Source organism: Sus scrofa, chromosome 5 (genome assembly GCF_054392235.1).
Source record: "Sus scrofa isolate SSC_HxYL_T2T_F1_AM1 chromosome 5, Sscrofa_HxYL_maternal_Yorkshire_Landrace_v2.0, whole genome shotgun sequence".
Taxonomy (NCBI): domain Eukaryota; kingdom Metazoa; phylum Chordata; class Mammalia; order Artiodactyla; family Suidae; genus Sus; species Sus scrofa.
Genome location: NC_139387.1, coordinates 6,459,661 through 6,482,757, shown reverse-complemented (window position 1 = coordinate 6,482,757; position 23,097 = coordinate 6,459,661). Strand labels below are relative to the sequence as shown.

The window sequence follows — 23,097 nt, the reverse complement described above, 5'->3', positions numbered from 1 at the left end:
ATTAAAATATTTCTAATCAGAGGATTTCTTGTACAGTTGGAGAAGAAAGCTGTAACTCTGTTGAGAACATTATGTATTTTGTCTAAGGGGAGTTTCTACATGTTAGGCAGAAAGGGATGTGTGCCCTTTAAGAAGTTAGAAAGGAGGTTTAAGGCAGTAATTAGCACTGAATAGCAGCCGGGAACCTGAGAAAGGCCAGCCCAGCAGGAGGAGGAGCCCGGAGGCTACCCTCTAAGAAGAAAGCGAAGGGCCTTTTCTCTCAGAGAAATGCTTAGAGACAGAGTTTAAAACACGGAATTTAAGTTGCACAAGACTGCGTACTTGCTTATTTTTTACCCTCTGCTCAAACAGTGGATTGGCTTATAAGAAAGTGATTGCCCTTTGTGCTTTCTGAATCTAAAAAGGCATCTTTTTAAAGACATTACTTGCCAGCAAAGTGACTCTCAGTTATAACCCTGCTCCCCAGGAGCTGGGTCTATGCATCCAGAAAGCCGCTCCTTCGCACGGTGGGCATATTCAAGGGTTTACAATTTCAGTGGCAGAAGTGATGAACTGACTGAACAGGCTTCCTTTAACAGCATCTCAAATCTGAGCAGCTTACACTGGAACTCCAATCTCCAAGGAAGTTCCAGATTCTTGGAAAGCTTTTTCCTTATTTTCACTGCCTCTCTTCCCACTTGCATTTGTTTCATCTGTTCTTAAGAGGGCAGATGTGCTTCCACCCAACCCATGCCCCACCTCCCCAACAGAACAAATGAATGACTATCCTAGCAGAGATCTTGTCAGGCAAAGCCCACCGTTCCTGAAAGCAGCAAGTTCTTCAAGGGCAGAGACAGCCTGAAAAGGGACAGACACTTTTACACGGGGACGGGGGGGGGGGCGGGCAGAGTTCTGGCAGAAAGGAACTTTAAAAAAATGAGTCACTTTGCTGTACAACAGAAATTGGCACAACACTGTAAATCAACTATATTTTAATAGTAGTAATAATAGTAATAAACCAAGGGTATCTTGGCATATTTAAGCTACTGCCAATGCAAATATCCATAGGGTCACTGGTCCCCACACCCTAAAGTCAGTGGGCTTTTTGCGGCCACTTAATGAAGTGAGAGTGTGTGAGACTCCTCACAGGGCATTTCAGGTCCCTCACATGCCTTTCCTTCGCAGCGCAAACCTTGCACTGGAAGGAAAATCTGGGTCCAAACCTAGAATGCAAACTTTAGTACCAAAGGGAGTTGACTAGCTGAACACTTGGGTTTTCAGAGTTGATTTTAGTCTGTCTCCTGCCCTGGCATCACCTGCAGGGCCGTCACCCAGAAGGACCGAACATGCGACATCCCAAGTGTTTCTTACCACTCACAGGTTAAGAAGTTAGGCTGAGAGAGGCTCAACTGACTTGTCTACCGCTACAATTCTCTAAGAGGCCGGTCTCTATGAATACTTGGATGAAGGATAAGATGAGATCTACGAGGTTCTATGGTCATTACTCTTCTCACCAATCTCTTTGATTGTCTTCCCAACAATGACTGTCTGTTGGGAAAATCCAGGAGCCTCTTTTGCACTCCTTCTGGTCCTTGTTCTCTGGGCAGCCTGATCAGTGCACCGTGTTAATGGGAAGAAAGGTGGTTCCGTCAATACATATGGGCTTTCTTTCATGAGTGAGATTACAAAGAAGCAACAGAGGATGGGGTCTCAGAATTCCTAAGTCAAATTAAGGGGGTAAAGGCAACAACTGGTGTTTGCCGGTGGCCTCAGCATGTGTGTATGTGTGGCTGGATGTTTCCTGGGCTTCTGAGAATTAACTGGGAAGGGTTTGAATGGAGTCTCGAGGAGCTGAGCAATGAGCTCATGCTGGCATATTAACCTTAAATGTAACTCTCTTTTTCCCAAAGTGGGGGTGGGGTGAGTGGTCACCGGAGAACGGAATCCCCCTGCCTGAGAGGCAGCATCCCTGGATGCAACTGGCTTTAATGAGGAAAAGGCCTGGAGCTCTGCACAGCCTCGCCTGCCAGGAGCAGCAGCAGCAATGTATAAAAGATGCCACCCACAACCTCTGCAATTGTTCTTCAGTCCCTACTGTGGATGCTCAGCCTACACCCCACCCCCACCCCCCGCCCCGGCCTCATGTCACAGCAGAGGAGCAGGTCTCTTGGAGAGCAGCTGGCCCACTGTGAGTGTGCAAACACTGTCCACCTGTGAGGGATGAGGGGACAGAGGCAGTGACACTAAGAAAGCCAGGAAGGGGCTGCTCAGAGTAGAGAATTAAGAGTGTGCTCCTGACGGACTGAGTTTCAAGGGCACAATGGAAGGGCTTGGGAAAGCAGGAAGACGTGGACCTTGACATGTGTGCCTACTTCTCCTGCCACTCGCTTGTCAGATTCCCCATCCCTCTGAACTTCTGGCAGGTCCGGGTGCACCATGACTCTGGGTAGCTCAAGCCTCTACAGCCTTCCTGACTTGCCTTTCCCCTTGCCCAAGTCAGGTGCAGCTTCTCAGTGCTTACACAGACCCCACGCCCTCGTGGCACTTACACAACATGCTGATCTAAGGAAGCCAAACTACATCTGCTCTTAGCTGCAAGAAACTATCCATCTGAAGTTCCTTAATTTAGAAGACATACAGATGGCCAAAAAACACATGAAAAGATGCTCAACACCACTAATTATTGGAGAAATGCAAATCAAAACTACAGTGAGGTACCACCTCACACCAGTCAGAATGGCCATCATCAAAAAGTCTACAAACAATAAATGCTGGAGAGGGTGTGGAGAAAAAGGAACCCCATTACCCTGTTGTGGGAATGTAAGCTGGTGCAACCAATACGGAGGTTCCTTAAAAAACTAAAAATAGGACTACTATATGACTCAGCAATCCCACTCCTGGGCATATATATCTGGACAAAACTTTCCTTGAAAAAGACACATGCACCCGTATGTCCATTGCAGCACTATTCACAATAGCCAAGACATGGGAACAACCCAAACGTCCATCAACATAAGAACGGATAAAGAAGATGTGGTATACATATACAACGAAATATTACTCAGCCATTAAAAAGAAAGAAATGCCTTTTTCAGCAACATGGATGGACCTAGAAATTATCATACTAAGTGAAGTAGTCAGAGAAAGATAAATATCATACGAAATCACTAATATGTGGAATCTAATAGACTGACACAATAGGACTTAAAAAAAAAACACAGAAGCTGACTCAAAGATTTCAAAACCAAATTTATGTTTATCAAAGGGGAAATGTGTGGAGGGGGTATAAGTTAGGGGGTTGGGACTGACATATACGCACTACTATATATAAAATAGGCAGATAATAAGGGCATACTGTACGGCACAGGGAAATCTGCTCAATACTATGTAATAACATATGGGGAAAGAATCTGAAAAAGAGTGGATATACAAATATGCATAACTGACTGACTTTGCTGTATGCCTGAAGTTAACACAACTTGTAAGTCAACTCTATTCCAGTAAAATTAAAAAAAAAAAAAAAAAGAAATGCTTTAATTTGGAAATGGCCACTCGGACGTCCCAACGGGAGCCTCTAACATGGACACAATACGCCTCTTGACCTTCCCACCGAACCTGACCTTCTCCCTCTCCTTCCTTGGTTTCCTATTCAGTCACTGGTTCAGTTATTTTGTTGACCTTGGTCTTAAACATTTGCTTATGCGGCAGTTCTTCAGTTCGGTTCTTACTTGACAGCAGCATGCTGCTGACATACTCAAATCAAGTGTCTGTCAAGCCCACACAGTCCGCTGTCCCGGACCTAACAGGACAGGGTCACATAGGGCTGAAGTTTCTTTTCAGTTTGATTTCTACTCAACCAGCTTAATGACAGGAACACATCGTTACTAAAACGACACGGGAGGACACCTTTAGGACACCAACCTGTAGTCCTTATTTTGTCTAAAAACCACAACTCAAAACCCACCAAGGAAGCTACCTGATCTCCAGCAAAGTTAATTTTACCTCAACAGTCCTCTGTCATCATCCTATTTATAGATGAGAAAACTACCTAAGAGCTCTCCTGATGCCTCATTTAGGTGGCACTCCTAAAAAAAGGACTTTCACACATCTGAATTTTTCAGATAACTAAAGTTATTCACACTAGAAAAATATGCACAGAAAAATGACAACAAGTTGAGGAGAAACATTGAAATTCCAAATTAATGATCAATAGACACAAAGTTTCAAAGTAGGAAACAACAGCAATATCAACAATACAAAAAATAAAATTAAAAAGAAACAAAAATTTAACCAAGAATATCCAATGTCAGAGTTCCCGTTGTGGCTCAGTGGTTACCGAATCTGACTAGGAACCATGAGGTTGCGGGTTCGATCCCTGGCCTCACTCAGTGGGTTAAGGATCTGGTGTTGCCCTGAGCTACGGTGTAGGTCACAGACTTGGCTTGGATCCCAAGTTGCTCTGGCTGTGGTGTAGGCCAGAGGCTACAGCTCTGATTAGACCCCTAGCCTGGGAACCTCCATATGCCACAGGTGTGACCCTAAAAAGACAAAAAACTAAAAAATTAAAAAATACATCCAATGTCATTGAGATTGTAGTGAATGTCGACTCAGGTGTATTTGTGGTATGAGCCTACCAAATACCATGAAGCGTTCACATTTTTTGACTTAGCAGTTCAACCTCTGGAGAATTTCTCCCAAACAAAACTCCATGAATAAAAATGTTTACTCTTGCATAGCAGATAGTAAACTAACTGGAAACCTCAATGCCCAATAGTACAGGAATACTTGGATAAATTATATTACTCATTAAAACAAAAAACACAGATTAATGTGAAAATTAAAATGTCAAAATTAAGTGAAAAAAGCAGCACGGAGACCTATATCCAGTGTAACAGGGCAAACTCTCTGGGTCTGAATCCTGGACCTCAGTCTCCTGTAGGAGCATGATGGGACCCACGTCAAGTTTGTTTTGAGGTTTAAAGGGGACAATTTATGTACACTGCTTAGAAAGCGTGCAACACATGCTAGCACTCATTATTATATGTAGTAAAATAAGCCCATGGACAAAACCTAGAAAAGAGGCAACTCTGCTGGGTTATCGGAATTGTGACTTTCTTTTACTGACAGTTCAATTAGTCTATCGATAGGAATACTACTGTTATTATTTACCTTTATTTAAATAGGTATCACCTTTATAAAAGGTATTTTGTCTTTGCACAACTTAGGAGTAAAGCTGGAACCCCAACCAGGGACAGTGCCCGGGAGCCCCTCCAGGCCCCGCAGCCAGTCTGCCAGGCCCTCTCTTGCGCCCTCTCCCACCTTCCCTGCCGATTTCTGTGAGTGGAGCTGCCTCAGGCCCTCATCAGACAAGTGCCTGTCTGCGGTGACAACCCTAATCTCAGGGCCCATGTTCCCGCCCGGTAAAGTGCAGACACTCTGCCTAGTCTCAATTCCATACACAGACCTTAAGCTGTATGTTGGAACTCGGAGAAGAGGGGTGTTGCTGCGCACCACAGAGCTTTTTTCGGGCCCACAACAGTAATGTTTGCTATCACCCCTTCCTCACTGTCGTCAAATGCAATCTGGAATTCCACTGTGTTGTCCACGTCAGTATCTTGAAAAAAGTATCAGGAAACCAAAACCAGCAAATTATCCCTTTGTCCCCCTCGTTGTCTTTTAGGCAATAATTATAATACACTTAATTTCTTTCTTTGATACCTTTTCAGGGTTCCCTGAAGGATTTAAAAAAAAAAAAAATGACATAGAGCTCATGATTTCCCACTTCTCTTCCAGAACGTGGAGTTCTTGTGACCTGGATCTGAAAGTTCACCAGTTTTTTATATATCAACTCGAAAAGCTAAGTACAAACCAACAAGTTTTTATTAAAATGACTTAGATCAAAAACAAACAAACAAACAAATAAATAAACAGACCTAGAGTGTTGACTGAACTGCTTTCATACCGAATGAACGCATTCTTCTTCTGCCTGCTACACATTAGCCACAAAATGAAGGGTCTTCCTTCTCCTCCTCAACCCCCCTTTCTGTTGCTGGCATCCTACACCAGGCTCCCACCCTCACTGACTTGCTTGTTGAGCTAGAAGCCTCAGCTTCATTCCTCACTGTCCTTCATCTGCCAGGTCTAATCAGTTTCTAAATTCCATCCACTTGAAATTCTAAAATGTTTCTACTACCTGCCCACCCGCTCTGATCCCTTTACTGTAACTTACTCATCCCTTGTACAAATTAATGCCACAGCCTCTTCAACCAGTAGGCTTGCTTCCCGTCTCTGCCCATGTCCTTTCTGAGTTTTTTTCTGAAAATACTGACCTGATCATGTGATTTCACATGCTTAGAAATTCCTGGTGGTTTTGCACTGCCCATAAATTACAGGCTAAACTCTAAAACTACAGAAGAGCCCTCCATAGTCCACAAATACTATAAACGTTAACTATTTTTGGGTGGGAGGAGGAGTGCAGTTGTCCTGAATGCTTAATTATTTTGGATCTCCTTCATGGCGCGGACCTGTCAAAAATGTTTATTTAAAAAACTTTATCACTCGGTCGACTCTTTACTGTGGCCTTACGGTGATAGGTAATCACTATCAAAAATTTATCAACTCACAAGAATACTAGTGCTTTTCCTCAATGTGCAGGCAGATTTTATTCTCTTCCTCTTGCCTCCTTTCCTTTGAGGAATCTAATTCCTGAGAGTGTTCATGTCGGCTAATGCTATTTCACGAGACAGTAATTAATATTGCACCTTAAATACCACTCTCCCTGCTTCCCCCAAACTTGAATTTCCCAGAAGAGTAATAAAAATGAGGAAAAACTGTTTGTTTCATATGCAGGGCAACTCTGCTATCCAGGAGGATACGTTCTGGACACTTTTGGGACGAACCATGAATTGTGCTAGGATGGAACAGTACACAACCCACGGCTTACTCGAATGGGCTGAACAACGGAGCACAGCATCGCCACAACACGTGAGGACAGCTCTCTAGGGCAGACTCCAGTCCCCAGGACGCACTAGCGTTTCTCTAAGTACTTTCCCCAGAGAAACTCGCTCAATGTTCGGGGCAACCTTTACAGCAGGTGCCCGTCAGTTTCTGTACTTGGCAGATGAGGGCGGTGAAGGGCAGCGGTTAAGAGACCTGAGCGAGGGGCCAGCTGGGAAATGGCAAGTGCTGGAATTCACAGGGAGCGATACAACCACAGCGGCTGAGCAGACGGCAAAGGCAGAAAGGCGACAGGATCTCTGAGGGCAACTATTAAGTTGACCGAATTTTCTCCGGGAAGAAACTGGTCTGCAGTTTCGGCCTTCAGGTCCTACAAAACTGGCCTTGGCTTGGGGTAAGGGGCGGAAGCTCACTTTCTCTAACTGTGTTAGATGAAGGAAGCTGGTATCTCCCGGAAAATTCAAACCCTAGTGCAGGAACTGTGTGGGGCAAGGCACTGCTTTCCACATAAATAACACAAACCTTCCTGAAAAAGTCCAGGAGCCCCCAGGCTACAGGGCTTCTCTTCACACACCAGCCCTGGGACCTGGGGCCGAGGCTCACTCACCTGTGAGGTGAGAGGGTCCCTCACAGTGCTCACCTTCAGACTTTCACAGTTTCCTAACAAGGACTCAGCTGTTGTTGAACTGAAATGAATACTTACTTTTACATGCTATTTGCTCGTGTTAGCTCTTTTAACATCTGAGCAATAACTATTTTAACATCTCAGGGATGAATTATTTGACTTAATATACGGTGACTTGTCAATATTCTTACTTATGGTCCTTTAGCATTTTCAAAGAATAGTCTGCCTCATAAATTTTATTTAAAAATCAGGTGTAATGCTTCTATCATCATCCCTCCACCCCTAAAAGAAATAAAGAAACAGACAGTAGGAAAACTAAAAGTCTTTTCAATTTATCATGATTTATTCTGTAAGGCAATATAAGCAAAAGAGTCAAAACTGCAAATTTCAAAGGAGATTCTCTAGAATTTAAAAAACCAAATTCTGAAAGAAAAAAAAAACCAACTCTTTTTCTGGAGGTTTAGTCTCAAGGCCGTCTTAGAGTGATATAAAAAGAGATACTGCACAGGTACATGTTAAGAAAAATAGGTAATGAGACAACCAGACAACTCTCTGCTGTGTGATAAGTCGTGGGACTAGAGATGAACAGGCCTTGGTGCCTTCGTGTGTAATGTGGACAGGCTGTGACAGAAGTGAGTGCTGCGTAACAAAGATCCAGGGCCAGCGGAGTGGGCTGGGGAGAGAGGGAGTGTGAGGGAGACAGAAGAGGAGAATGAGAGCGAACGTGGAAAGGAGAGAGGGAGGTGGAAAGGGGAGTGAGGGGGAAGGAGCAGGGGGGTACAGGGAAGGGGCCATCCCTGTGGGTGGAAGGGGCGAAGAGGGAAAGTGGAGTTAGGGAAGGCCTCAGCAGGCCCTGGGCTGGTGGCAGCATCCTCCTCACCAGGCGGCTAACTTAAGGAGCACGGAGGTGGGAATTCAGGGAGAATGTGGGATACTGCCTTTATCTTACAGATAACTGGAAAAGCTGAATAGCCTGTTTCTGAGCTTTTAACAAGCAGTCACATTTTCACAACATAATCAATGTATTAAACTTTTACACTTATCAAATAGTTTTTGTGTCACAATTTTTTTTTTTTTTTTTTTTAGGGCGTACCTGCAGCATATGGAAGTTGCCAGGCTAGGGGTCAAATCAGAGCTACAGCTGCCGACCTACACCACTGCCACAGCAACTCGGGATCTGAGCCACGTCTGCGACCTACACCACAGCTCAAGGCAACACCAGATCCTTTATCCCACTGATCGAGGCCAGCGATCAAACCTGTATCCCCATGGAAACTAGTCGGATTGGTTTCCACCGCACCGCAACAGGAAGTCCTATTTTTTTTTATCATAATTTTAAGTAAGTTAAGGAGGACGTTAACCTGTTAGATGTGGGAAGGCAAACTATTACCCATTATTGAAACTTATATCACAGATAAACTTGAAATAACATCTTTAACATACTGATCCAAAAAAAGAAAATTAACCTAAAATCACTTCTTCAGTATATACCTGTAGGGTGAAAAAAAGATTAAAAAGAATCTGTTTGGTGCCACCAGCCTAGGTAGCGGAGGCGGGGCCAGGAACAAGCACAGGCAAAGCTGCCATGCGCAGTCCAAGGGAAACACTAGAGCTCCGTGGCCACCCCCCCCACCCCGAGGGCCTTCTCACTCCTAAATGCACCAAACAGGTTTTCATAACCCAAGTACAGTATGCCTGTTTAGAGACAGTCACCTGTGGCATATCACCCGTGTCACCAAGGTAAATAAGCAGAGGTCAAAGTTAGATAATGTCAACGAGGACTGTGCAGCCCCAGACTCCGAAAAATAAAGAGTGAAGGCCATCTGTCTGTAAAAGAATATTCTTTTTTTTTTTTTTTTTTTGGCTTTTTAGAGCCGCACCTGCCACATATAGAAGTTCCCAGGCTAGGGGTCAAATTGAAGCTATAGCTGCTGGCCTACCCCACAGCTCACAGCAATGTCGGATCCTTAACCTATTCAGTAAGGCTGGGAATTGAACCCACATCCTCATGGATCCTAGTCAGGTCGGTTAACCGCTGAGCCATGAAGGGAACAGCAAGAATATTCTGTTTTTCAGCAATTTTCAGAGTAGTGTGACGTTCACAGGGAAAGGAGCTATTGTTTCTTGAGGACTTTGTACTATTTTGTTATAATATCATGCTTGTCAAAACATCTGATAATTACATAGGCCAAAATGGATCTTTAATCAAATATATACGGCCTTATCTCAACATGATAGGATTGAGAGCTTGCTTATTAAGCAGAGCAAAATTGAAGGCATCTGCTAAAACCTAAGATAAAACTAGACTCATAGTGACCCTGACAAATTGAAACAGCACCTATCAAATTAAATTTAAAAGAAGGCAAGTTAGTATAATTTTAATTTGTTCTCAAGTACATTAAGAAAAGGAGAATAAAAGCTAGGCAAATGAAACTGAAAAGGATCTTATAGTCATAGTGGGACATCAGCTCCAAGAGCCTAGAAGTATAACTTTTTCTACTGCTTTAAAAAGCAGCACATGACTGGGCTACACCCCCCAAGCATGTGTCAGGAAGTCCAAGTCATCCTTCATTCTGACGCTAACAGAACGGTATCTTCTCCCCCCCATCTCACTGGGTGGTCTGTGAGAACACAACCGATGTGCAGTGTATTGACAAATTAAATTTAATATACAGAGCTAGATTCTACTCTGAAAGAGGGCTGTAAAATAAACAGAATGGGATTGAGGGAAGAGAAAGTTAATATTCTTAAAAGCCACTGGTATAGCGAGTGCTATATAAGGAAATAAACTTAAAGCTGCAGTATGAGAATTAAGATTGGTCATGAAACTAATATACATCTCAGTTTTTTTTGTTTTTGTTTTTTTTTTTTTAAAGATTGGTCAGCTGTTCTGAAACCTGTAGTTAAAGAAGATGGTGGAATGTGCAGCCCTGACGGAGCCATCATGGAACCCCAAGATCGAAGTTTAGAGTTACACAGAAGCAGGTAGGGACAAAGATACCTGCTTTTATGCTTTTTACCTTTAAATAAAGCATTTAAACTTTTTATCCCTTAGAACATATGATTACTTTGAAGCACTTCTGAAACAGTTTAGGCCGAATTTAATTTTTTTTTTGGCCACACCTGAGGCATGTGGAAGTTCCCAGGGCCAGGGATCGAACCCCACACCACAGCATCGACCAGAGCTGTTGTATGTGGCCATGCTGGATACCTAACCCACTGTGCCACAAGAGAACTCCCACAGTTAGTATTTTAAAATTCAAAAACTACTTTCAATGTCTTCTACCTAATGTGCTTCATGTTATTTTAACCATTTAGTCAATGAAAGCCATGAGGGATGAGGGGCTAAAGAATGAGACCGATTTATTATATTCAGCGTATTTGTTCCAATTATAACATTCCAGATTTTATTTTGGGATCAAAGCTGACAAGTAGTAGACTAAATTGTCACTTTCTGAAGACATGATTCTTGGTTAGGAATTTTAAAAGGCAGGCCTGCTGTTCAGCCCTTTTGGGGATGGAGGGGGCTGTGGTTTAGTGCCTTCTACTTTCTATAAACTAGACTTGGATTGAGACATGGGATTTAGTGATTTGCTGGGAAGGACTCAGCCTTCTGACTACTGGTTACCAGTTATTACTAGAAAATGCTTAGAAGCTTACACATAAAAATTACTCTGAGAGATATTAATAATATTTTATGTTGAAATAAAGAAAATACTGGCAGATGGACACACACGCACACACACACACACACACACACACACACACACGTGTCACAAACAAAACAAACCGAGCGACCAACTTTCAGAGGAAAGCTGGCAAGCCAGGCCATCAACTGGGGCAAGAGGATGACAATGGATTACTGGATGCTCACAACTGACTAAAGAATTTTGTACTTTAGGGTCTTAAATGGTCTGTCCTTTTAGGGCTTTTGCATTTTAAAAATGCCACTGTGTCTGAGAAGTAAATTTATTTGGGGTTTAGAGTGACATGGATGGGGAAGAGGGGGAGGAGAGTGGAAAAAAAACCCTGTGTGGGGGTGGGGGCAGGGGGAAGGTTTTGGAGGGAAAGGCAAGTTCCTCCTGTGGCTGAATTGGAATGTTCTAATTTAAAATACATGTAAATTTCATGTTAATTATATTTTTGATCATAGTTTATGGAGCACTTCCTTTTTATCAGACACTGTTATAAATTCTGGGGATAACGTAACGATAAAATACGGTGCTCTGTGGGGAGATGTAGTGGGGAGGGGGAGGACAGTGTAAAGTGCCCCAGAATACTAGGATCCTGGCTGATAAAATCCTTATTAAGCGTGACTGGAAGTCATCTGTATATCTGTCAGGTGTGCTAAGTTTTAAATACAAACAGTACGAAAATTCATCTGATTAAACATCACAGACCGAACATATATTTACACACCTGTTTCCTTTCCACAAAAATAAAGGGATACACTTAAAAGATAAGAAGGATGGGAGAGGAAACACCACATAAGAGATGTCCCAGCTCTGGAAACTGGAAACAGAATCGCCGGAGAGGAGAGTGCAGGGGAGGAAAAGTCAAGCCACCTTGTGGCACAGGGCCCGGAAGCGCAGGTGTCTCAGGGAGAGGTAGGGGATGGGGCTGGAAGCCAGAACACTAGCTCAGAGTTTGCCAGAGGAGTTACGTCCCAATTTACCATGTAACTGTCCCCACCTCCCCGCTCCGCCCCAACAGGAACATTCAGAGAAGAAAAAGTTGCTGAAAATATCAGAAATGAAGATAAATAAATAAAAGGTTGGTTAGACGATAAAGTTGAAGTATGGAGAAATCAGAACAAAAAGGCAGAGAGGACACAGAATAGGAGAGAAAAGATAACGCCAGAGAAAAGGTCAACCCAGGAGGTACAATCCTTAATTAACAGGAATTCTAGGAGGAGAGAAAAAGAGAAACCAGAGAGAAGGAAATTGTCAAGTAACACGAGACAAACTTCCTGATCCCACAGCCATGAGTTACGGACACCGAGACCCTGCGGAGCAGCCCCACAGAGCCTGAGAAGGCCGACCTGAGGCCCGTCGTCTGAGATCTCAGAGCTGCAGAGCCTCAAACCTCCAGAAGGGACAGACCCGACACACAAGAGGGCCTGAAAGTCAGTGGTTCCGGGCCTGTCCGCTCAATACCAGAAGCTCGAGGACAGGTCAGCAAGCAGGACTCCAAGACAGTGAGAGAAATCTCAAATCTAGATTCCATGCCAACCGACAGGGGGGCGGGATAGAGACGTTCGGATGCGTGAGATCCGTATTTACCTCCCACGCGGGCTTTCTCTCAGGGCGCCCCTGAAGGGTGGCGCACTCCCTCAAGTGAGGGCCCAGACGAGGAAAGGTGAAGCCGTGGGACTCAGGAAACAGCATCCAAGAGGGGGAGGAACTCCTGCCCCAGGAAAACAGTTATGAGACAGCTCTGAGTAACAAATATCCTGACTGGAAAGAGGTAGTGCAAGAAAATAAAAAGCAAACAAAAACATGAAGCAATAATTCTAGAGAAGTGAAAAGGTTTTTGGGTTTTTTTTTTGTTTGTTTTTGGCTTTCATAGGGCCACGCCTGCACCACATGGAGGTTCCCAGGCCAGGGGTCGAATTGGATCTACAGCTGTCGGCCTGCGCCACAACCACAGCCACACGGGATTTGAGCCGAGTATGCCACCTGCACCACACAGCTCAGGGCAATGCCGGATCCCCAACCCACTGAGTGAGGCCAGGGATCGAACCCGCATCCTCATGGATACTAGTCGGGTTTGTTGACCACTGAACCGAGACGGGAACTCCGAGAAGTGAAAAGTTTGAAAAGAAAGGGGTTATAACCATAGTACATACTTCAGATGTTGTAAAATGGAAAAGAAGATCCACAGAAAAACACAAATAGTGGCAGAAGCTCATTGTTTAGAAAAGAAACAGAGGAAACCAGCAGAGGAATCGGGTCTGAGGAGGGTGGAGCAGAGACGTTTGTTTTAATGAGCACAGAATACGAACACAACCCCATAACCTGTAAACATACGTTGATAAAAATGAAAGTTAAAAAAATTTCCAAATTACTTCATTTTCTGTCCATCACTTGCACCCAGGGGCTTTACTATTATTTTTTTAATTGCTGTATAAGTGAAGTACCGTATTATATAAGCACAGGTGCACAACGTAGCGATCCACAATTTTTAAAGGTTATCCTCCCTTTATAGTTATTAGAAAACATTGGCTATATTTCCTGTATTATACATGGGCCTAGGGGCTTTAATTTGGAGGAATGACCATGTGACATGTAGGAATAAAAAGCAGGGCTGAAGCAAGGAAAGGTGGAAGAAAGGGAACGAGAAGCCGGAGAGGGCTTTCTCGTACTCACCATCTCTCTGGCTATTTCCAGCGCTTCCTGCAGGCCGTAGAGCCTGCCACAGACCAGGTAGATTCCATTGGCCCAGAGAATACAACCCTCATGGACCCAAAATTCATTGCTGTCAAGAGGTAGTTCAGGGATTTGTAACTCCAACTCGGGGCCGCCTTCTGAAGTGGTGGACACGGAGGGCTTTGAGTCCAAGGCAGTCTTTTCACTGCTGCCCTCGGTGGTTGCTTTTTTACAAGGGAGCCCCCTGGACAGGGACCGGGGGCCTCCGCCACAGTCTTCCGAGCGGTGTCGCCGCTTAAACCTGGGGTGGGCGGCGAGGCTCCTCTGCTCCTTCTGCTGCTGCTGCTGCTCTTCCTCCTCCTCAGTGTCCGTCTTGGAGCCATTTGAAGCGCTTTTGTGCCGTACCTTAACTTTGCTCTGCATTTCCGTGGCCCTCTTAGGAGGCGGATTCTTGGGGAGAGTGGCTGCATAATCTTGGGGGTAAAAGGGTCCAAAGAGGTCACCCATGTTCCGGTAACTGGCCCACTTGCCACACAGACAGCAAACCAGGTGCCCCATAACAGAGGACTCTGTCACCACAGGTCCCTGCAGCATGAAGGACGAAGCTGGGAGCGCCTTGCTCTCCGTGCTGCTGGGTGGAGGGGTCAGGGACCTCTGACCCTTCCGACCCCTCACCAATTTGGTCTGCTCCTCTTCCTCAGCATTGATGATTGTACAAACGGCTCCAAGTTCACACTTATTTACTACATGGATATAAGGGAAAAAGGACTTGTTCTTGGCATCGGTTTTATCCAGTGGCTGGGTGGCATACTTCAGTTTGATCTCGGGTTCTTGGGGTTCTACGATGGGAACTGCCTGTTTGGTTTTCCGCTTCCTTGGCTGTGCCCCAGGCTTCCGTCTCTCCCTCCTTTGCCTCTGCTTTTTTGGCTTTGGCTCTCCATCTGCAGAACCTTCTGGTATCTGAGGGGGCTGAGGGGGTGGAGGCGGTGGCTGCTGTTGTTTCTTTTGCTTATTCACACTACCAATGGGTCTCCCCTTCTTCTTTCCCGATGGGAAGTAACCCTTTGGGGGGAAGCCCTCCTGTTTGGGGGAGATGGTCGCTGTATCGTTCTCCTTCTCTTCAGCCTTGGGGTTCGCCTCAGGAGCCAGGATGCCCGTTGGAGGCACATTCTTGGAGTCAGGAAAGATTAAAGGTGCTGCCCCGCCCAGGGAGCCATCCGGTCTCCCTTGGTTACTCCCAGGCTTCTGTGAGGTTGCGGACGTCATGGCACCAGCGGGTTCCTTTCCAGCAGTAACCGAGTCTAGGTGTGCCTCGGTCTTCACTTTGTCGTCCCCACCGCCGCGCCACTCCTCTGAGGACCGGGCCAGAGGCTTTTCCACGCTCGACTCCTGGCTGGTGGGACCCACCAGGTCAGATACCCCTGCACCTTTTCTCTTCTCCATCTCCGCATCCGGAGCAGCGACGCTCCCAGCTTCGGGAGGGCCGCTCTTCAGAGACAGGATGTCATCGAGAGTGACTGTGTCTCCCCCAGCCTCGGCGCTGTTGGAGGAGGCGCTCCTCCTGATGTTCGGGGAGGTGATCTTCTGCACGATAGCTTCCAACTTCAACCCCCGTCCTTTCCGCGGGGGTAGTATTTTGGTCTTCGCAGGACTTGTGAGGGTAACAGCAGGGCAGTTTCTACTATCCGGACTTGGAAGGTCTTTGGAGGATTCTCTCTTGGGGATGGACTTGAGCTCCTGACTGTGAGAAAGGTGGGCATAGGAATTGAACGCTTTATCAGCGCCTTCTTTCAGAGGGTGAAGGAGGCGCCCTTTGTCTTCCGTGTTACTGTTCTTCACGTCTTGTGACTGTCTCTTACTGGGAATGGGAGAGATGAACGAACGGACACGCCTCCTCATGATTAAGGGGTTCTGCGAAGAATGATCCTCCTGACCTGGAAGCCTTAGCATCACATTACCGGGTTTGGATGACTGTGCAGACTCAGCCAGCCCGTGTCCATCAGTCTCATGGGGCGGGCCATACCTTTTTTGAGTGGACATTCCTGGAGGACCGCTGCTTTTGGCTGGAGAAGTTTGCCGAGAAAGATCCCAACAAGATTCCTGCTGTAACTTCTGGGAGCCGTGCTTCAACTCAATGCCTTTGTTAGAAAGACCATCGCTAGACATGAGGCAGCGCCCACCCTCCTGACCACTCGGGTCATGGTACGTCCCCATCGGTGGGCCATACATCATGCCATCTTTGTCATTCTTCAGGGGGCTTCGTACTCGGTCGAGAAACTGCTGCTGCCTTGGGCTCTTCCGGGGTCCCTCCTGCCTGTGCTGTGCCGCAGCGATGACTCCCTGAGCAGAAGTGCTGCTCCAGTCTTTATACTCCTCTTGCTGCTGTTGGTACATCTGTCTCTTATAGTGGAGCTGAGAATTCAAACCTGCATTGGGGTCCCCATAAGCGTGAGCACGAGTGTTTGTGTGATACGCAGAGGCCAGGCTTTCTGAGTTAGGAGAAAAGGGAGTGTGCAGAGAACTCCTGTTGGCCCTCTCTGAAAAGGTCATGTGTGGGTTCATGTGGTGGGGGTCTCCCCCCGGGCCTCTGCTCCTCCCAGGAGACATCTTCAATTTTTCTGAAAAGTCATGGTACTGAGAAGGGGACCGACCCCTCATGCCCTCCCGACCACCAACTCTGCCAGGGACCCGCCGCAACGGCATGGGCCTGCTGTCCTGTGGGCCGTAGTCTGAGATGGCATCATGGGCTGCTGCCCCAGGGCTGGCGTTTCCTCGGTAAGACTCATGCTTGATGCTGGCAGGGTGGCAGTGGTCTCCAGATTTTTTGTTGTTGACGCTAGCTTGCAATTTGGGCTGTTCGAAGTCTTCCTCTTTTATCTGCCCACTCTGGGACTTCAGCTTTGTTTCCATGGACACCAGCCCACCTGGAAGAATGACTGACTGACTTAAACTTGGATTGAGACGTTCATTCCTCCCAAGTCTGGTGTCGGCACCCATGTGTCCCAGTGAGTGAGCCCCTGGGTCCCTGACAATCTGTCTTAGTGGAGAAATGTCACAGATCACGGATCTCCTCTCAGAGAGGGAACCCCCGGGCTCATGGGCTGATGACTGAGGCTCGATCTCAAACTTTCTGGGGATTGGATAGTCAGCCAAGTTGATCTGTTTCATTTCGGGGGCTGTGCCGCTTGATTTCCTTTCCCAGGGGCCCCAGTGGGGGTTTTCTAGGAGGGACCCAATGCTTTTGTTCAAAAGGCCCCTGCTCGCTAATTCATTGGTTTGACTAACTAGGACATTAGGCCTCGTGGCTCCTTCCAGGCCCCCGGCCATGCCCTGGTGCTCCTGAGCGCTCCTAGAATACCTGCGGTCGGGGTGGTGGTGATAACCCTGAAGCACTTCCTGCAGGAGGCTGGGGAACTTCTCATTCCGACCCTTTCGCTCCGCGTGGCCAGGGAAGTCCCCCTTATCTTGTCCTGAAGGATACTGAGGAAAGCCACTGACGTTTCTTGGCACAGCTGACCCAAAACTATCTTTGTAACTATAACGCAAGCTCCCAGGAGATTTGCTGGGCTCAGTTCTGCCGATAAAACCAGAGCCCCCCGTGGCGTGCCCACTCTGGCCATTTCCTTCTCCGTTGTGGCTGGAGTTGTTATCTCCGTTCTTGCTTCCTTTACTCCCTCCTCCTGGAGGCTCTGGCTGTGGAAGGGACGCGTGGCCGGTCTCCTTGGCCCCGCCAGTGCTGGGTGGCCTTTGAGTGGCTGCAGGATCCTCCTCTGGGGCGCCTTTCTCTTGCCCACCGGGCTTTTCTACCCGACCTGTCATAGCTTCCCGGGAGACGATCACCCCAACCGTCTTCTCGTTGACTTTGGGATTGCCCTCAGACGACACCGGCGTGTCCTTAGCACCTGGTGAGGTGGTCTCTTCTCCGGCTGCAGGACTGGCGCTGAGTCTGGGGGCTTCGTTCTGAGTGCCTTGTGCTGGTGAGGAGCCTGCTTTCTCTGAGGCTCCACCCTTGTAGGTGGTGTCAGAGCTGGTGCTCTGGCCGCTCAGCTGCCTCACCCGCTCGCCTTGGTCCTCGGAGCTGCTGGAGCAGCCTCCATCCAGAGACTCTGCCAGCGGAGACTTGAGCTGTTCTTCAGCCTGCGAGGAGCCTTCCGAATTTGTGCCGCTGTCTGTTTTCTTAGAAGATGAGGAGGGCCTCTTGGAGGTCTTCTTCTGAGGGGTCAAGGCGTCAGAAAGTAGCATGTGCTGAACAGTGTTCGGAAGATTGGCCACTTGAGTGCTCAGGGCACTCAAACTACTCAACCCAGGATCTGTCAGCCGCTTTTCTGGCACCCCTTCTAGTCCAAACCCTTTGAAGCCTGCAGCGTGAGAATTAGGACTGGGCATCATTGATGGGGTTGGGCTGAGCTGAGGCATTAACTGCAGAATTCGGTTTCTGGAGCCTATGGGCACACTGCCTTGCCCACACTGGAGATTCTCCCCACTCTGCATAAGAGGAGAGGGGGTAGAGCTACAGCTTGGAGACTGGACCACAGAGGCAGCTGGGGAAGGGTTAGAGATGGGGCTGAAGTTCTGGTGAAACTGCATGGGGGACCTCACAGGAACCTCGGGCTGGCTGTACTGCCCCACCTGGCTCTGCAGGGGCAACTTGGTGGCAGAGTTGGGATACTGCATCACATGCTGAGGGGGATGCTGTTGCTGCTGCTGCTGCTGCTGCTGTTGCTGCTGCTGCTGCTGCTGCTGCTGCCCCTGCTGAGTCCCTTGAGGAATCTTTGCCTGTTCGAAATTCTTCATAGATTGAGGTTGATAGCTGTAATTTGATTGTGTTCCATAAGCCTGTGCGTTAGAGCCCACATTATGTCCTTCGTACTGGGATCCAGCATTCACACTGTAACTGCCGTCATAGCTCTGTCCAGACTGGCTAAAACGCTGTGGTGAAGGGAAGGAGGAGGAGGAGGAGGAGGCGGCAGAAGACTGGTAGTGTTGGCCAAACTGACCTACTCTCAACTGGTAACCAGTAGCAGAGGCTGACAAGGTTGAGGGCCGCTGCATTGGCTGCAGATGGGACGAGCCAGATGCTGGCTGGCCAGTGGCTTGTGGCAGGGGCTGATGGGACTGGTAAAGCTGTTGTCTCAACTGCTGTACTTGCTGCTGCTGTTGGCTGGAAGGCTGCTGCTGGTACTGAGCACTCCCTGGAGAGAAAGGCCCAGTGTAATCCTGCTGATAATGCGACACACCACCAAGGGCAGAGTGCTGTGCTTGAAACTGGCCCACATGACCCTCACTCCCATACTGATTGCTGAAGCTGCTCCCCTGGGGGGGTCCATAGCTCTGCACAGGCCCAGAAGGCCTTCGCTGAGGAGGCTGCGGGGTTCCCGTGGCCACGGGGTCTTTGTTGCCTGCCATGTAGTAAAAGTCTCCAGCTTCTTTCCTGAAACCCTGGTAGCCTTGATGGCCGGAGGTTTCACTAGCCATCGCTGCAGCAGCAGCCGCTGTGCCTCGTCGCCCACCACTGCTGCTGCCGCCACTGCTGCCACTACCGCCACCTGCACCCCCAAAATTCTGGAACATCTGGGTCTGACGAGGGCTGAACTCTTCTATCCGGGATGAGCCGTGTACCTCCTGTGGGTAGCTCTGCTGGTTTCCGTGGTAACTGCTTTGCTCCCGAAAGGACTGCATACTGTTCAGCAGAACAGCAGCAGGCCAACAGCCCTCCTGGAAATGGAAGGAAAAAAAGAAAAATATTAGACATGCATCTCCTCAGTACAAAAAAATCAAGTCTAGGGATGGAGGGGACACGAAAATTCAGGTGCCTGGATGAAGCTGACTGGTTTGAATTTCATCTCCTTTCTTCTTTCTTTTTTTTTTTTAATGTTTTAATTTTTTCCATTATAGTTTTCTACTGTACAGCAAAGTGACCCAGTCATACAGATATATATACACACATTCTTCACATTATCCTCCATCACGCTCCATCGCAAGTGACTAAATATAGTTCCCAGGGCTCATCTTCTTTATTTCTTATCCTATCCATTTCTGAAGATGCAAATAAGCAGAGGAATGGCTTAAAGAGTGAGGCAGCAGTTTAGAGTAGTATGAAAAGAAAATACTCCAAATAAATAGAAATTCAATACAGTAAAAACCTCCCTATTAGATAAATGAGCCCCCTCCCCCAATTCAACTGGGTTAAAATATGGGACTGTCTTATTATTAGTGTCAAGTCTTCCAGTTGTGGATGGTGAAAGGGTGAGAAAAAAATACTTTCATTTAGTTGCTTTCATGTATTATTAGACTGATCAAGGAACTGAGAGCCTCACATAATAATGAGGCAGTCACTCCACTGGCTTCTCCACTTTTGAAAACAGAAGTCAGTTCCTTATATCCACATGCAAGTTGCTGCAGATTTGCGGTAATTGCCAACTACCTGTGATGATGGGTGACCCGAGGACACTCAACTCTTAGCACTGCATGGACTCCTTACTGCTACAGGCAGCCAGGCAATCTTAGGGGTCAACCTCTTCTTGACACATAATTATGTCCAAGGCTCCCCACCTCAACCACCCCTCCTCATTTCCCGAGTACAAAGGGCTAGGCAGCATAAGCCAAAAGAGCAGTGATTATTCCTCCAGATTCTTTCCGGAGGCTTACGAGAAGTTTTATTAGCACCTCTAACCCCTATGTAGCTTCTGACTTGCACAAAGTTATTACTCGCTACTACTATGAAAGAGGGAACTGAAACAGTCACATAGGAGGACAGCAAGAGATACAGAGGAAAGTAAGAACTCACCAAGCCTGGGACCTAGACTCTTCCCAAACTATCTGACTGGATCAACACGTTGCATCACCTTTGCTAATGTAATGAGCATGTAATGCAATGTTCCTCTTGAACAACTAATCAAGAGCTGCCTGTATTTTGCCTCTCACCTGGCCTGTTTCCTCAGAGTCAGAGATGAGGAAGACAAGGCCAAACTGTTCCAAATGACTTTAAAATCAATACTCAAAAAAGAAGTTACGAAACACATGTGGGTTAGGGTATAAGTTAGGACAAAGTTTTCCTGCAATGGCTTATGAAGCTAGTTTCTTGATTTCCTCTCAGAAGGAGCTGAAAAAGGAGTCGCCGGGAGGAAAGTCAGCGATCCTTTTAAGAGGTGAGCTGGATACCTAATCTCTAAGCCCTGCGATGGTTCCCCATCTCATCCCAGGTGGAGCTGGTCTGGTCTCACAACCTCTCTGACCTTCTCCTTTGCCACTCTCCGCTCTCGTCCCACTGTCTCCTTACTTCTACCCAGGAACTTGGCTTGTGTCAGCCATGGTCCTCCGCAGCCTCCTGCCTCGCCCCTTTACTTCCTTCCGGTCTCTGGGCAAAGGCCACCTGGTTGGTAAGGCCTGCCCTGGCCGTCCTACTGAAAAACAGCCAACTCCACACCGCACCCGGGCTTTCCCGACTCCCCTGCTTTATCTCCTCCCTGGTATCTATTCCCAACAGGCTCAGATATGTTACTGATGTACTGTCTGTCCCCAGCCTCCACTAGAATGTAAACTTCCTAAAGGGCAGAGGCTTTGTGCCTTGCTGGAATCTTCCTGTCCTTAGCAGTAAGGAGCACATGGCATTCTGTAAACCAGTAAATGCACAAGAAGGAAGCCTTAGAGAACCAGGTTAGAACTTCCATACTCAGAGATGAGATGAGAGAAGTGTAGGAAAGAGAAAACAGAATCTGAAAGCAGAGCCTGATGATCCTTAAGACCCTGCCTGTAAAATGCTCCAGGTCCAGGAGTAAAAAACTCAAGTCCACACGAAAGCTGCGAGGAGAATTCAGAAAGTAAACACGGATCATAGCTGAAGATGGTCAGAAACTCCAAACTCTGAATGCCTGACCCACTTCTTCCTGAAACATCTTAAGTCTAAAATAGCTAGGCAAGAGCCTACGCCTTTGATTCTAAGTTTGATTACATAATCACATGACCCAAAGTCACTTTTAAACATTCAAGGACAAATAATCTCAGAATCTAAAGGAAACTGCTTCTCATCCTCCTCAAATGCCTCTGCAACAGAGGGCTACTTTCTGTGTTCCAGTGAATCTGGAGTAATTACTGCAGTGCTTGATGCTGTACCAGCAACTTTACATGCACCCACTCGTCTCATCCCCACAACTTGAGAATCCTCATCTTCCAGATGAGGAAACTGAAGCACACAGTCCACAGGCTCTGCGGGGCTGAGGGCCTGGTCTGGCCACCTACCCCTTCAGGCTGCACTGCCCAGATGATCTAAGAGCAGTCAGTGACAACTGCCACTTGTCCTGTCAGAGGTCAATCTTGAAAGTGGGGGGCCCCCCCGCCATCAATACTTTTAGGGGACCCTCCCTCACTAAGCCACGTAGGGTGAGTTAGTAAGTAAGATTTAGTTACTAAGACTGTCAAATTCTTTTGTGTATATGTGTGCGCTTTTTTTTTAAGGCCATACCTGCGGCATATGGAAGTTCCCAGGCTAGGGGTTAAACGGGAGCTATAGGTGCCAGCCTACACCACAACCACAGCAACACAGGATCCAAGCCATGTCTGCAACCTATACCACAGCCCAGCAACACAGGATCCGAGCCGCATCTGCAACCTATACCACAGCTTATGGCAACGGCAGATCCCCGTCCCACTGAGGGAGGCCAGAGGTCAAACCTGCATCCTCACAGATACTGGCTGGATTCGTTTCCACTGTGCTACAATGGGAATTCCTAAGACTGTCAAATTCTGTCCACACAGGTACCCTCCCTGTTTGCTATGTGTTTCTATCCTAGATCTCAGTGCTAATGGCCTTCTTTCTCTACGTGATGGGTTAAACTGAACAAAAAGAGTGTATGTGGCAGTTTAATGAAAAGTTCCTTGAGAGATACTATCTCCATAAATAAATACCTTGCATGTTGTTTAACTGATCCTTCTGTAAACAAAATCAGGCTCTCAAAAAATCTCAGTGTATAAAAAAATGTTGCCACTTGCCCAAATTTTTCCTAAAACAGGAGCTGCTGAGAACTAAAGAACACGTTAACACCAGCACTTCTGGCCTCAGGCTGCCTGGTTCCACAGAGAATCCCATCTCCAGAGAGGGAAAGAGACCTGGGTACCATTCCCTTGGATGTGTGTCCTCGGCCCCTCTCTGGAGATTTCCTGTCCTGTATG

The 23,097-nt window shown here is 47.0% G+C and overlaps 1 protein-coding gene across 21 annotated transcripts in view; it reads right to left on the bottom strand.

The window, feature by feature from the left end:
- TCF20 (transcription factor 20) overlaps positions 1-23,097 on the bottom strand; it is a 187,781-nt gene that overhangs the window by 31,116 nt on the left and 133,568 nt on the right. For all 21 annotated transcript variants that reach the window (XM_084955137.1, XM_021091435.2, XM_084955141.1 and 18 more), the window contains one exon: positions 13,930-19,644. In XM_084955137.1, coding sequence (XP_084811263.1) covers positions 13,930-19,644 — 5,715 coding nt within the window. The remainder of the gene's footprint in view (positions 1-13,929; positions 19,645-23,097) is intronic.